At 43.4% G+C, this 15,736-nt stretch overlaps 1 protein-coding gene across 1 annotated transcript in view; it reads right to left on the bottom strand.

The window, feature by feature from the left end:
- c6 (complement component 6) overlaps positions 1-15,736 on the bottom strand; it is a 58,404-nt gene that overhangs the window by 24,626 nt on the left and 18,042 nt on the right. The window contains exons 8-15 of the mRNA XM_061877165.1: positions 14,943-15,186; positions 11,167-11,289; positions 10,915-11,081; positions 10,090-10,315; positions 4,953-5,121; positions 4,740-4,851; positions 948-1,080; positions 673-867 (exon numbers count right to left, since the gene is read on the bottom strand). Coding sequence (XP_061733149.1) covers positions 673-867; positions 948-1,080; positions 4,740-4,851; positions 4,953-5,121; positions 10,090-10,315; positions 10,915-11,081; positions 11,167-11,289; positions 14,943-15,186 — 1,369 coding nt within the window. The remainder of the gene's footprint in view (positions 1-672; positions 868-947; positions 1,081-4,739; positions 4,852-4,952; positions 5,122-10,089; positions 10,316-10,914; positions 11,082-11,166; positions 11,290-14,942; positions 15,187-15,736) is intronic.

The raw sequence follows: 15,736 nt of genomic DNA, 5'->3' as shown, positions 1-15,736 counted from the left end.
TACAACTGTGCAGTATAGTATGTACCATTAGTGCAGTGTAGTACCAGACTGGGAGTGGTACATACTTTACAGTACAACTGTGCAGTATAGTATGTACATCAGTGCAGTGTAGTACCAGAGTGGGACTAGTGCCTACTTTACAGTACAACTGTGCAGTATAGTATGTACCATCAGTGCAGTGTAGTGCCAGAGTGGGACTAGTGCCTACTTTACAGTACAACTGTGCAGTATAGTATGTACCATCAGTGCAGTGTAGTACCAGAGTGGGACTAGTTCCTACTTTACAGTACAACTGTGCAGTATAGTATGTACCATCAGTACAGTGTAGTGCCGGAGTGGGACTAGTTCCTACTTTACAGTACAACTGTGCAGTATAGTATGTACCATCAGTGCAGTGTAGTGCCAGAGTGGGACTAGTGCCTACTTTACAGTACAACTGTGCAGTATAGTATGTACCATCAGTGCAGTGTAGTGCCAGAGTGGGACTATTGCCTACTTTACAGTACAACTGTGCAGTATAGTATGTACCATCAGTGCAGTGTAGTGCCAGAGTGGGACTAGTGCCTACTTTACAGTACAACTGTGCAGTATAGTATGTACCATCAGTGCAGTGTAGTACCAGAGTGGGACTAGTGCCTACTTTACAGTACAACTGTGCAGTATAGTATGTACCATCAGTGCAGTGTAGTGCTGCAGGTAACGGGGGCTCCCAGGTGAGTCTGGTGCCACACCTGTGCAGACCTCGAGGCAGTGGAGACAGGCCCGCCTCAAGGCAGTTGAAACCCACTACATCACCCACTTTGTATTCCTCTTTGTTGGGGGACAAAGTCATGCTGTCTGGGATGTTGGGAGGAAGGCAGATCTTCCCTAAAGGTGCAGAAAGGACATTCCTTGAGAGCAGACACACAGATTTGGACTTCTATTATTTCAACGAGCCATCAACTTACTGAGGCACCTCGCTTTTGGTGGACTCCACGTCCCATCGGGAAGACAGTTGATGAACTGGAAACCTTCCATGTCGAACCCGGTGTAGCACTTGACCTCCTCATCCTCACCAAAGTCATAGTACTGCTTTGCTTTCTAAAAAGGACAAAAGTACTTTTAAAAAATAAATGTCCCCTTGGCATTTTTGTTTTGCTGTCTGTAGATTTGACTCGTCTCCGTTACAAAACTGGAAAGTTGTGAAAATAGATGCGCACAATGAATCCCATCAGACAATTTTAGCCTTTGTGCCATTTTTTTAAAAGGGTCATATTATGATTTTCAATCTACAAAACCCAAAACCAGTGAAGTTAGCTCAATCAAAACAGAATGCAATGATCTGGAACTGCTTTTTTTGAACTTATATTCACTTGAATAGACAGCAAAGACAAGATATTTAACTGGTAAACTTTGTTATTTTTTGCAAACATTAGCTCATTTGGAATTTGATGCCTGCAACATGTTTTAAAAAACCTGGCAAAAGTGGCAAAAAAGACAGAAAGTTGAGGAGTGCTCATCAAACACTTATTTGGAACATCCCACAGGTGTGCAGGCTAATTGGAAACAGATGGGTGCCATGATTGGCTATAAAAGCAGCTTCCATGAAATGCTCAGTCATTCACAAACAAGGACGGGGCGAGGGTCACCACTTTGTCAACAAATGCGTGAGAAAAAAAGCAGTTTAAGAACAACATTTCTCAACCAGCTATAAGAAGGAATTTAGGGATTTCACCATCTGGAGAAATCACTGCACGTAAGCGATGATATTACAGTCCTTCAATCCCTAAGGCGGTACTACATCAAAAAGCGACATCAGTGTGTAAAGGATATCACCACATGGGACCAGGAACACTTCAGAAAACCACTGTCAGTAACTACAGTTTGTCGCTACATCTATAAGTGCAAATTAAAACGCTACTATGCAAAGCCAAAACCATTTATCAACAACACCCAGAAACACTGCCATCTTGGATGGACTGATGCAAAGTGGAAAAGTGTTCTGTGGTCTGACAGGTCCACATTTCAAATTGTTTTTGGAAACTGTGGACGTGGTGTCCTATGGAACAAAGAGGAAAATAACCATCTGGAGTGTTCTAGGCGCAAAGTTCAAAAGCCAGCATCTGTGTTGGTATGGGGGTGTATTAGTAAAACTTTACTATGCAAAGCCAAAGCCATTTATCACCAAACAGTTCCCCTTTTAACCCATACGGCACAATTCTGGTTGTGCTTACTGGCCTAGAAGTAATTTTATTTGGTACATGGTGTAATGATAAGTGTGACCAGTAGATGGCAGTCACACGACAAAAGAGATACGTGAAGACTGCAATATGATGGCAGTAAAAAACACCAACAGTTGACATGTTCCATTGAGGATGTAGAACATTACACACGGCGCTCAAACATCTATCAACATTTTTTTAGTACGACTTGGGTTAGCTAGGAAGCCGCACCGACTGCTGGATTGTGGGTGCATTGAACACACCAGTATTATTATGGTGTGTGTGTATAAAGAATGCAAAATGGCACCGATTAGCTGGCGTTTTGTGTCACAATATCATGCAAAACCAACTTTTCTTACCTTCTAGTACCTGCTGATTGTCTTGATCCGTGGTCTGGATCATGTTTTTGTTATGTTCTGTTAGTTTTAGACTTCATTAGTTCCTGTTTTTGCTTCTTTGTCTGTTTTGTCTCCATGGCGACTCATTAGTTTCACCTGCCTCTGTTACGGTTCAGACTCCTGCCAGCGCCGCTCGTCCGTCTGTGTGCACCTCAGGACACGCACCTCAGGACACGGCCACGGGCGCGCACAGCCAGGACGAGCCGTGCACGTCTCCGCCCTGCAGTAGCCGTCAGCTGCAATCTTCACACCTGACGGTAATGACGGAGCTGCCTTCATAAACCTGGACAACCTGCCATCACTCGCCGGATTATAGTCTTTTGTACCTGTGTAAGCATTCCGTATCTGGCTTCCATCCTGCGTACTCGATCTTCCCCTGCGACTTCCGTGTTCTGTTGGTTCTGATGTTTCCTGTTGTCTTCCCGCCGCATTCCCCGTGTTCTCCTGGATCCCCTGCTGTTCCCCTTGCCTCCCGGACTACCTTTTGGATTCTCGACCTCCCGCTTGGACAGGTTTTCCCACGGACTTCCGCGTTTCTTCGCTCTCGTCAACATTTTGGTAAGACACACCTCAGCTAATCTACACACATAGCCTTACACCATACACATTTGAGTTTTTGTCACACTTCATTTCCTTGGTTTATTCATTAGTATTGTTTATATTCTTATTATATATATATTTACTTCGTATGAAAATAAATCTTTTGACAGTACTGCCACCTGGTGTTAGTCTGCCGTCATCTCCTCTTAGTAAAACATAACAGCCTCATTTGTTCGGATCACACCTGAGATTATTATTTAAGCCTGTCTTTTTCAGTTAGTCTACCTGGCAACATTGCCCTGTTTTGATCATGCTGTTCGATTTATGCCATGTCCAGTAAGTCTTTCTGTTTCATGTCCATAGTTTTTAGTATTTGTCTAGTGATTTTATTTTCATGTGTTTAGTTTCATGTTTCATGTCCATAGTTTAAGCTAAGTCTTAGCTTTTGTTTGCTGCGTTAAGCTGTGCCTTCACCTTGACGCTTTTTGTAGTACTTTGAGTTTGGAATAATTAGATAATGTTCCTACCTTCAAGCCGTGTTCAGTATAGTCCGATTGCATCCTGGGAGAACAATCCTCGCATCGAGCTGCAACCCCCCCCCCCCTCGTCACGACACTGATGTGTATTTGGGATCTGCATAAGTCCTGAAAATGTGCATGAGTCTGCCATTGTAGTCCGTGCCGACACCGTAGTCATAAGCTTCTTCTTTTTCTCTACCTTCTTATGTGACAGTCATTTTCCGCCGTTGCCTTTTGTAATATAAAGTAGTGTAAAGTTCTTACTTATATCTGTCAGTCATCGGCGGCGATCACTCGGAACAAGTATGATTGTCCTCCTGTTGGTGGGACTGCCTTCAGGAGAACGCCTGTGCGTGGAATCTTTAAAAGTGGGGAGACTGGTGCACAGACAGCCACCACAATGTCCTTGGCAAAGAGAAGGCCAGGGTCCAAGGGCATGGAGACCAAGACAATTAGGGGCCCATCTTTGCTGCAGCCTTCTTTCGCCTTTGTGACCGTTGTGGACCTTCGCCCACTCGGCCATCGAGGTCTTTTTCGACGAGGGAGACATGCAGACTCCAACGTCACTTCTTCGCTGTGGGGAACTATATCCGATGGCAAGGGAAACCCAGGACGACCGGCACCTCCTTGCAGTCGCAGGAGGATGCCGGAGCTCGGATCTGTCGGAGGACCGCCTTTGGTGCGCCTACCAGCATTTGCGTTTATCTCAGGATGGGCTCTCCTAGTCTTTTGTCTTCCCAGACTAACCCACAAGGCAGCGGGGCAAATCTGTCAGTAGACCAGCTATCAAAGCGCTAAAAACTGCAGTTTGTTTATCTAATTCACCCACGGAACTTTAGTTATTAGAGGGTTCTGGTCGGACGGTTTTTCACGGGACACATTTCTGGAGTTGATGTTGAATTATTAAGCCACGGATGAGAAGAGAGAATAATGCACCTTTTGTATGAAAGGAGACCTCAATAGACCCGCTTATCGGCAGTGCGCCTTATACTCCGGTGCGCCCTGTGGTCCGACAAACATGGTAATTCCATCTCCAAAAAGGAACGGCCTTCCCACATTTGTCAATATTAACTGATTATTACCCTGAGGTAGCTATTGTCGGGTGGCGGTGGTCTGGGACAGCCCTTCACACCAGGAGGCAGCTCTTCCCTCCATCCCGTAGAGAAGTCATCATCATTGTCACACGTTTCCTGTCTGGAAGAGAAAAGTGAACTCTTAGTATAACCACAGGGGAAATGAGGACCGAAGAGGAAGCTCTGAAAAGGTGTATTAGAAAGACATTGGAAAGCTTCTACCCTTTAAAGAGGGAGATGTGACAGAGCTCCTCGTCCGTCTCAGGACCCGTGCAAGGTTGGCCTCCTCTCAAGGGGGCGGGGTTATTGCACCTCCTCCTGCGGTGTCTTTTCATGAAGGCTCCACAGCGACTCCATGGCTCCCAGCAGCTCCAGGACCCGTCTACTTCCTCTGTGCGGGTGTGCCCAACCATCAGTCTCGTGACACAAGTTGTGGAATTGTACAAAAACACAAAACAAGTGAAGTTGGCACGTTGTGCAAATGCTAAATAAAAACAGAATACAATGATTTGCAGATACTTTTCCAACTTATATTCAATTGAAAAGACTGCAAAGACAACATAACTAATGAGAAACACATTTTTTTTTGTGCAAATAATCATTAATTTGGAATTTATTGCCACATTCCCAAAAAATTGGCACAGGGGCATTTTTACCAGTGTGTTACATGGCCTTTCCTTTTAACAACACTCAGTAAACATTTGGGAACTGAGAAGACACATTTTTGAAACTTTTCGGGTGGAATTCTTTCACATTCTTGCTTGATGTTCAGCTTAAGTTGTTCATCATAAGTCGTTTTTTTACATTGCATAATGCACCACACATTTCCAATGGGCGACAGATTTTGACTACAGGCAGGCCAGTCTAGTACCCGCACTCTTTTACTATGAAGCCATGCTGTTGTAAATCGTGGCTTGGCATTGTCTTGCTGAAATAAGCAGGGGCGTCCATGATAACGTTGCTTGGATCGCAACATATGTTGCTCCAAAACCTGTATGTACCTTTCAGCATTAATGGTGCCTTCACAGATGTGTAAGTTACCCATGTCTTGGGCACTAATACACCCCCATACCATCACACATGTGTAAGTTACCCATGCCTTGGGCACTAATACACCCCCATACCATCACACATGTGTAAGTTACCCATGCCTTGGGCACTAATACACCCCCATACCATCACACATGTGTAAGTTACCCATGCCTTGGGCACTAATCCACCCCCATACCATCACACATGTGTAAGTTACCCATGCCTTGGGCACTAATCCACCCCCATACCATCACACATGTGTAAGTTACCCATGCCTTGGGCACTAATACACCCTCATACCATCACACATGTGTAAGTTACCCATGCTTTGGGCACTAATACACCCCCATACCATCACACATGTGTAAGTTACCCATGCCTTGGGCACTAATACACCCCCATACCATCACACATGTGTAAGTTACCCATGCTTTGGGCACTAATACACCCCCATACCATCACACATGTGTAAGTTACCCATGCCTTGGGCACTAATACACCCCCATACCATCACACATGTGTAAGTTACCCATGCCTTGGGCACTCATACACCCCCATACCATCACACATGTGTAAGTTACCCATGCTTTGGGCACTAATACACCCCCATACCATCACACATGTGTAAGTTACCCATGCCTTGGGCACTAATACACCCCCATACCATCACAGATGTGTAAGTTACCCATGCTTTGGGCACTAATACACCCCCATACCATCACACATGTGTAAGTTACCCATGCCTTGGGCACTAATACACCCCCATACCATCACACATGTGTAAGTTACCCATGCCTTGGGCACTAATACACCCCCATACCATCACACATGTGTAAGTTACCCATGTCTTGGGCACTAATACACCCCCATACCATCACACATGTGTAAGTTACCCATGCCTTGGGCACTAATACACCCCCATACCATCACACATGTGTAAGTTACCCATGTCTTGGGGCACTTATACACCCCCATACCGTCACACATGTGTAAGTTACCCATGTCTTGGGCACTAATACACCCCCATACCATCACACATGTGTAAGTTACCCATGTCTTGGGCACTAATACACCCCCATACCATCACACATGTGTAAGTTACCCATGCCTTGGGGCACTTATACACCCCCATACCATCACACATGTGTAAATTACCCATGCCTTGGGCACTAATACACCCCCATACCATCACACATGTGTAAGTTACCCATGCCTTGGGCACTAATACACCCCCATACCATCACACATGTGTAAGTTACCCATGCCTTGGGCACTAATACACCCCCATACCATCACACATGTGTAAGTTACCCATGTCTTGGGGCACTTATACACCCCCATACCATCACACATGTGTAAGTTACCCATGTCTTGGGCACTAATACACCCCCATACCATCACACATGTGTAAGTTACCCATGCCTTGGGCACTAATACACCCCCATATCATCACACATGTGTAAGTTACCCATGTCTTGGGCACTAATACACCCCCATACCATCACACATGTGTAAGTTACCCATGCCTTGGGCACTAATACACCCCCATACCATCACACATGTCTAAGTTACCCATGCCTTGGGCACTAATACACCCCCATACCATCACACATGTGTAAGTTACCCATGCCTTGTTCACTAATACACCCCCATACCATCACACATGTGTAAGTTACCCATGCCTTGGGCACTAATACACCCCCATACCATCACACATGCTGGCTTTTGAACTTTGTGCCTAGAACAATCCAGAGGTTTTTTTTCCTCTTTGGTCTGGAGTACAAGAGATCCACAGTTTCAAAAAACAATTCTAAATGTGGACTCATCAGACCACAGAACACTTTCACACTTTGCATCAGTCCGTCTTAGAGGAGCTTGGGCCCAGCGAAGCCGGCGGCGTTTCTGGGTGTTGTTGATAAATGGCTTTGGCTTTGCACAGTAAAGTTTTAACTTGCATTTACAGATGTAGCGAAGAACTGTAGTTACTAACAATGGTTCTCTGAGGTGTTCCTGAGCCTATGTGGTGATATCCTTTACACACAGATTTTGCTTTTTGATACAGTACCACCTGAGGGATTGAAGGTCCGTAATATCATCGCTGACATGCAGTGATTTCTCCAGATTCTCTGAACCTTTTGATGATTATACAGACCGTAGAAGGGGAAATCCATTAATTCCTTGCAATAGCTTGTTGAGACATGTTCTTTTAAAACAGGGGTAGGGAACCTATGGCTCGCGAGCCGGATGTGGCCCCTTTGATGACTGCATCTGGCTCTCGGATAAATCTGAGCTGACATTGCTTAACACGATAAGTAATGAATAATCCCACTTGTAATCAAAGTGTTAAAAATAACGTTCAAAATATAAAACATGCTTATGGATTTGAATCCATCCATCCTTTTTCTACCGCACTTGTTCAAGAAGTTGCATTAAGGGTGAGAAGTGATTTATTTATTATTGGTTGGTTTAGGGCTTGCCCTCCCGGCGGTTCTTCAGACCACCAAGATACGACATGAAAGCCTGTTTCAGGGTTGCAATATTTTTTATTTTTCAATAAGTCTCTCCGTTGCTTTCCAGCAATTGTCTTTTTCTTTTTCGTTTTCGCTCGCACTCTGGCTCCAGCCCCAACCCTGTCTCTCCTCCTGGCTGCTGCTTATAACAGGGCGACAGGTGATTAGATAACAAGGCCCAGGTGGGCCATCTACGCAACTATCGCTGATTTCGAGGCCGGTCCTGATACATCCTGCTTCGCTGCAGGCCCGCATACCACGCCCCCTCCACAGTTAGCTTCAGAATAACAATGTTATTGCAAAGAATAAGAGACTTATTATACTGTAGAAATTGGTCTCACTTAAAAATGCGTTCAGTGTCGAAAAAAATATTATATGGCTCTTACGGAAATATATTTTAAAATATTTGGATTCTTGGCTCTCTCAGCCAAAAAGGTTCCCGACCCCTGTTTTAAACTGTTCCTCAATTTGTTTACAAATTTGTTGACGAAGTGGTGACCCTCGCCCCATCCTTGTTTGTGAATGACTGAGCATTTCATGGAAGCTGCTTTTATAGCCAATCATGGCACCCACCTGTTCCCAATTAGCCTGGTCACCTGTGGAATGTTCCAAATAAGTGTTTGATGAGCATTCCTCAACTTTCTCAGTCTTTTATTTCCACTTGTGCCAGCTTTTTTCAAACATGTTGCAGGCGTCAAATTCCAAATAAGCTAATATTTGCAAAAAATAACAAAGTTTTCCAGTTTGAACGTTAAAGGGGAACATTATCAGCAGACTTATAGAAGCCTCAATAAATTCCTTGATGTTGTAGAAGAAAGACCATTGTTTTTTTAACCGATTTCCGAACTCTAAAAGGGTGAATTTGGCGATCTAAACGCCTTTCAATTGTTCGATGACCTTTCACCCGTGACGTCACAATGGGAAGCAATCCACCATTTTCTCAAACACATTACACACACAAGTCTAATCAGCTCTGTTATTTTCCGTTTTGGAACCTTGGAGACGTCATGCCTCGTCGGTGTGTTGTCGGAGGTGTAACAACACCATCAGGGACGGATTCAAGTTGACTTACGTTGAGTGTGCATCGATTAGCACGGCATGCTAATCGATGCTAACATGCTATTTCGGCTAGCTGTATGTACATTTTGCATCGTTATGCCTCATTTGCATCCAGCCTTTCCCTCTACCCACATTTAATGCCAAACAAACACACACCAATCGACTGATTTAAGTTGCACGAGTGTCAAAAGATGCAATTGATGGTTAGAAGGCGATCGCTGAATAGCTTCAATAGCTATTCGCTCAAAAGCTTCAGTTTCTTCTTCAATTTTGATTTTGCTATCTGCCTCCACATTCCAGCCTTCCGCTTCAAAACATGCGTAATCTGTTGAATCGCTTAAGCCGCTGAAATCAGAGTCTGAATCCCAGCTAATGTCGCTATATCTTGCTGTGCTATCCGCCATGTTTCTTTGTATTGGCGTCACTATGTGACGTCACAGGAAAATGGACGGTGGATTTACATAGAGCGAAAATCAGGCACTTTAAAGCCTTTTTTCGGGATATTCCATGATGGGTAAAATTTTGAAAAAAAACTTCAAAAAAATAAAATAAGCCACTGGGAACTGATTTTTATTGGTTTTAACCCTTCTGAAATTGTGATAATGTTCCCCTTTAAGTATCTTGTCTTTGCAGTCCATTCAATTGAATATAAGTTGAAAAGGATTTGCAAATCATTGTATTCTGTTTTTATTTACACTTTACACAAGGTGCCAACTTCACTGGTTTGAGGGTTTTGTACTTTGAGAGGTCAACAATACCTGAGGTGTAGTCAGGAGCTCTTTGTTCACAATTGGGGCCAAATGTGCCAGTCTGGCAGGCACACTTGCACTCCGTACCGGAGAGATATGCTTTGGCGTTGTTGAGGCACGGCGCACACTTGCATGTGTCAAACTCCTCCAAATACTGGAGCAGGGCCTTCTTCAGGTGCCTCCTCTTTGTGGCTGCACAGGGGATACCCCGTACCAGATCTACCATGGGCAACACCTTGGAAAACACGCAGGTCAGTGTCAGAATAATTGTATATAAGTTATCACACAACTTGTTTGCTTGCAGTCCAGGTTGCTCTGCATGAAGACCGGTGGCCCTGGTTACTATCTACTTGTGCTCACAAAGCTGTCCTTGTTCTTATCAAGCAAAGGCGGACAGCTTGTAAATCTCCACTGTGTGCCAAGGAATGCTCCTGTGTCTGTTTGTCATATCTGGACAGCCATGAGACGGGCCGTATCAGGATTCGACGTCTCCAAGAAGATAAGGCGGACGAGCAGAGAGTGGGTGAACCCGACACCACTCCAAGCACATTTTGTTTTGACTATTTATGACCCAGCGCCAGGCTGCTGCATAATGTGACCCCACCGCTTAGAAGCAGGTTCTGCTATGTAATCAGGGAATGCCCAAATAAATGGGGAGGCGCTGGAACTTTTTCTTCAGGTCCACGTGCTCTCCTCATGAGCTAAATTGAATCCTGTCTGTTTGATTCCTGGCTTCTTGTCCCATTTAATAGATAGTTCGGCGTTTGAACCTGACAAGCCAGCCTCCTGTGAATTTGACCAATGAACGTGTTCAAGAGTTCCAAAAATGCAAACCTTGTAATCGACCACGGCAGGATTTTCAAGGACGGACTTGGCCCAGTTCTTGTAGGAGGTCCGATCAGGAGCCGGACCCTGCTTGTCCCAGGCCAGAGCTGCCGCCTCTCTGGCTCGACCGCCTCTCACCGCAGAGAACGACTTCTCTGCTGCACGAATGTACGAGCCTGGGGGCAGACAACCAAAACGTTTTACGAGAAAATATGCTAAGAAATGCTCACCAGTAAAAAACTAACAATTTAGTGAGTAAACCTTGATATTTTTGAGTCATCTTGTTGTCGGAGCACATGGGTCCATTCCCGTGTTGACTGTACAGGACCGCGGTCCATCCTGTTTCTCGTCCCAAACAACCTTTGACATGCTCCTCGGTTTCACCTATGCCACAAAAAACGTGTTTACTTCTATTTGACGAAAGGAGACAAAATAACTTTCCAGTTGCAGGAACTTTTGTGAGGCATTTCTGTGCTAAAGATCGCTGATCAGTGAAACCAGTTTGCAGTATTGTAGTCTTTGAAGTAGTTTGCAGTTTAATGTTTGTGTATTTATTTGTATAAGCTTTATTTTAATGGACAAAGCTACAAAAAGCCTCTTTTTAACCACATTTACAGAGGAATATACAGTATTTAGACTGACTTTGAAGCTCTTAGGGATATTTCCTTTGATTGCGTGGAGCAGGAGGTCAGCAACCTGCGGCTCTTTAGCGGCGCCCTAGTGGCTCCCTGGACCTCTTTCAGTGATGTGTGAAAATGAAGAGATTAAAAAAATATATATATTTATACATATACATATATGTATATATCTATATATACTGTGTGTATATATATATATACATACATACAACATATATAAATATATACATATATGTATATATATATATACACACACATATATATATATATATATATATTTTTTTTTTTTTTTGTGGACACACTTGGTCAAAAGACTCACTTTTTATGTACAATTAGGTGTACTCCGCTTCTAAAATCATACTGTTTTATATATTATCGCTTTGTATTTTATTTATTTAGGCTTTGATAAAATAAATCCAAACTAATATTGTGTATTTATTTACATGGCATCAAAGTAGAAATAAACTTTACCCCTCATCCATACGCATACTTGCCAACCTTGAGACCTCCGATTTCGGGAGGTGGGGGGTGTGGTTTGGGCGGGGGCGTGGTTAAGAGGGGAGGGGTATAATTCACCAACTCGAGTATTTCATATTATATATATATATATATATATATAAAATACTTGACATTCAGTGACTTTTAGCTATATATATTTATTGTATTATATATATAACTAAAATAAATAGTTGAATTTCCGACGGCACCTATCAAATACACAGTGATAAAAACACAGTTGTTCTACTAACTGTACTGTACTTGCTGGTTACTAAAAAAAAACAACAACACTTACTTTTCTCTATTTGAGCCACCTTTGTTCTGCCATTTGTGTATTGGTGAGCGATCTCCGAATCCGGAACGGATGTTGCTTCCAGCTATCAGCATAGCCATCTTTGTCTCAGCATAAGTTACACCATCGGGTCTCCATTTTGCGAGGTGGCCCATAATACTGGGTTGTGAACGATGCTGCGCTGCGGACGTTTTGTGCTTCGCTGACCGTTCATGACTGAGTGGATCTGTTCACCGTGGTCAATGGAGAAGTCTGTTGTACAAAATTTACAGGCAACATACGCCTTCCCCTTCCAACTCTCCTGGATAAACTGAAATTCTTCTTTCCAATCGTTCTGGAACTTGCAAGCGTATTTCTTCATTTTGCTCGTCAACGGTGTAATATATTGTGTTGGAGTCAATAACCAGGCGACGTGATGAAGTTACGTCTCTATACTGTGGGCTTCAGAACAGACTCCCTAATGCATGTTCCTTGACTGCACTTAAATGTAGAATATATTTAAATTATATTCCATTCTATGTACAGTAGATGGCAGTACTGTCCTTTTTAAGAGGGTCACAACATTGCTGAGTCAGGTTCTCATGGAACTGGAGGGGGTGTGGCCTCCAGCTCCGCCTGAATTCCGGGAGATTTTCAGGAGAAAATTTGTCCCGGGAGGTTTTCGGGAGAGGCGCTGAATTTCGGGAGTCTCCTGGAAAATCCGGGAGGGTTGGCAAGTATGTCCATACGTCTTCAGCTTTGTGAGTATAAACTTTCCTGAACTGGGATATGCGGTGGAAACACAAACCACACAACAGGAACTTTTAACTCTATGAACAAGGGTTGCAGGAACCTAAAGTTCCCGAATTTAGGTTAGAAAATGGCTTATTTTTCATAAATAAAAAAGTTTAATAAAATAGAATAATCCAAACTCCTTGCGTTAGCCTTGTCTAAGGTCTATGTTCTTTTAGCCCAGGCCTGGGCAATTATTTTGACTCAGGGGCCAAATTTAGACAAAAAAATGTGTCTGGGGGCCGGTATATCTGTTTTTAGGAAAACTTCTACAAAACCTCACAATAAAAAGTATAATTGAATGCTAAAAACTTTATAACGTTCATATGTTGTCAATATTCAGGGTTTTATCGTTCATAGAAAACATTTACTCAATAACATTTTGTTATAATCAAGCCAAATGTGACAAAAATGCAACAAACTCAGCGAAATATGAACGTCACGGGTAAAACATAAACCAACCTACAATCTGATATATGTGATACATCACTAAGGTTTAGAACTTTCTTGAAAAAATGTCCTTCCGCGTCTGTCCCTGACACCCACATTTCAGGCGGACACTCTGTGGAAACACTGCTTGGTGCCTTGTCTGAGCTGCTGTCACCTAGATCACCATATAACTCGTAGGATTGTACGGTATACAGGTATTATTATTGTACCGCGATACTAATGAATCATATTCGGTACCAGACCGCCTCTGAAAAGTACTGGTCCGCCACACCCTAAGATTTTTTGCTAAAATAAAGCCAATAATGCAATTTTTTCTGGTTCCCTTTAATTAGGAAAGTATCATAATAATATTGGTATCAGGACAACACTAGTCACTAAAATATCATACAAAAGCGCAAATTTCAAGCATTGAAATACTTAGTATGGTTAAAGACTTACAGTCATTTAAAAACATGAGTGCACATTACAATGGCAGCTACAGTTTACTTCTTAACGATCTAAAAATATTATTTGGGAATGTCCGGCGGGCCAGATTGAAAAGCTCAACGGGCCGCATGTGGCCCCCGGGCCTTACTTTGCCCAGGTCTGTTTTAGCCCAATTGTGTCCTGGGCTAAAGTTAAAGTTAAAGTTAAAGTAGCAATGATTGTCACACACACACACTAGATGAGGCAAAATTATTCTCTGCATTTGACCCATCACCCTTGATCACTCCCTGGGAGGTGAGGGGAGCAGTGAGCAGTAGTGGTGGCCACGCCCGGGAATCATTTTGGTGATTTAACCCCCAATTCCAACCCTTAATGCTGAGTGTCAAGCAGGGAGATAATGGCTCCCATTTTTATAGTCTTTGGTATGACTCGGCCAGGGTTTGAACTCACGACATATCAATCTCAGGGCGGACACTCTAACCACTAAGCCACTGAGTAGGTGGCATGGCGTTAAAGTGCATCCGGCAGTGGAGGCTCCTCTATGGGGTCTTGGGGCACCAGGAAGTTAAGCCCTTTCCTACTGTTACCCCAAGTGGTCCTTGGCAAAGGCCTAGTACCTGACTGCCCCCTAGCCAGGGATACGGCGGATGACGGTAGATTTAAGAACTACCACAGCGGCTGCAATGGCGGAAGAAGGCTGCAGCAAAAAAAGGGTCCCCAGTCGTCTTGGACTCCATGCCAATGGACCTGTTTCTGTCAAGGGTTGTGTGGTGACTGTCTGTGCAGCAGTCTAGCAGTCTCCCCACGTTAAACTAGTCACGCACAGGCATCCTCCAGAAAGGGTTACACCCCTACCAGGAGGATCATCATACTCCTTCCAGTGACCACCGATGTTCTTTTAGCACAGCATTAAATGCTTGTTGTTAAACTGAGTGAAATATCAACTGAGAACAAATGTTTACCTGAACTGCTGAGCTCTTCTCGGTTGTACTGGTAGAGCAAGTCGTAGAGACCCCCCAGCGTCCCAGAACTGTAGTAGTGTGTTCCGAAGCGCTGAAAGATGTCCCTGTAGAGGGCGAAGTTGTATTCCAGTGGAAGAGCGTGGAGGAACTGGAGAAAAGGTCCGGACAAGACCAAATCGCTCGGGTCTCGCACCTTAAAAGTGGACACAGGGAGTATCTGGTGCACCCGCAAAAATAAGGAGTCCTAGAGAGGAATATATCAAACATAATTATAACACAAATATTTTTCCATCATTATTTCATGCAATAGCCACTGTGGAAATCCTTGTACCGCAATACCTCAACTTACCAGTAAAATGAGATATGAGCAGTCTGAACTTAGGTTCTTCTTTAAAAACAACTGAACATTTATCATCACGTTTTCTCAATGTACTTTTTCTCCCCTAGAAATAAATCTGTCAGTCGTTTCCCATAACATCAGTTAGAAATCCATGGATTATTGACGTCACTAAATGGCCCCCTCTTGGTGTGACGTCAACAACACCACTGGAGCCTTTACCCGCATCTACAAAACCCAAAACCAGTGAAGTTGCATAATGTGTAAATCATAAATAAAAACAGAATACAATAATTTGCTGATACTTATATTCATTTGAATGAACTGTAAAGGCAAGATATTTAATGTTCTAACTGAGAAACTTATTTTTTTTGGCAAATAATCATTAACTTAGAATTTAATGGCAGCAACACATTGCAAAAAAGTTGGCAAAGGGGAATTTTTACCAGTGTGTTAC

Source organism: Nerophis ophidion, linkage group LG17 (assembly GCF_033978795.1).
Source record: "Nerophis ophidion isolate RoL-2023_Sa linkage group LG17, RoL_Noph_v1.0, whole genome shotgun sequence".
In the NCBI taxonomy this organism is placed as follows: domain Eukaryota; kingdom Metazoa; phylum Chordata; class Actinopteri; order Syngnathiformes; family Syngnathidae; genus Nerophis; species Nerophis ophidion.
Note: the sequence above shows the minus strand (reverse complement) of the source record. Positions and strands in the feature narration are given on the sequence as shown.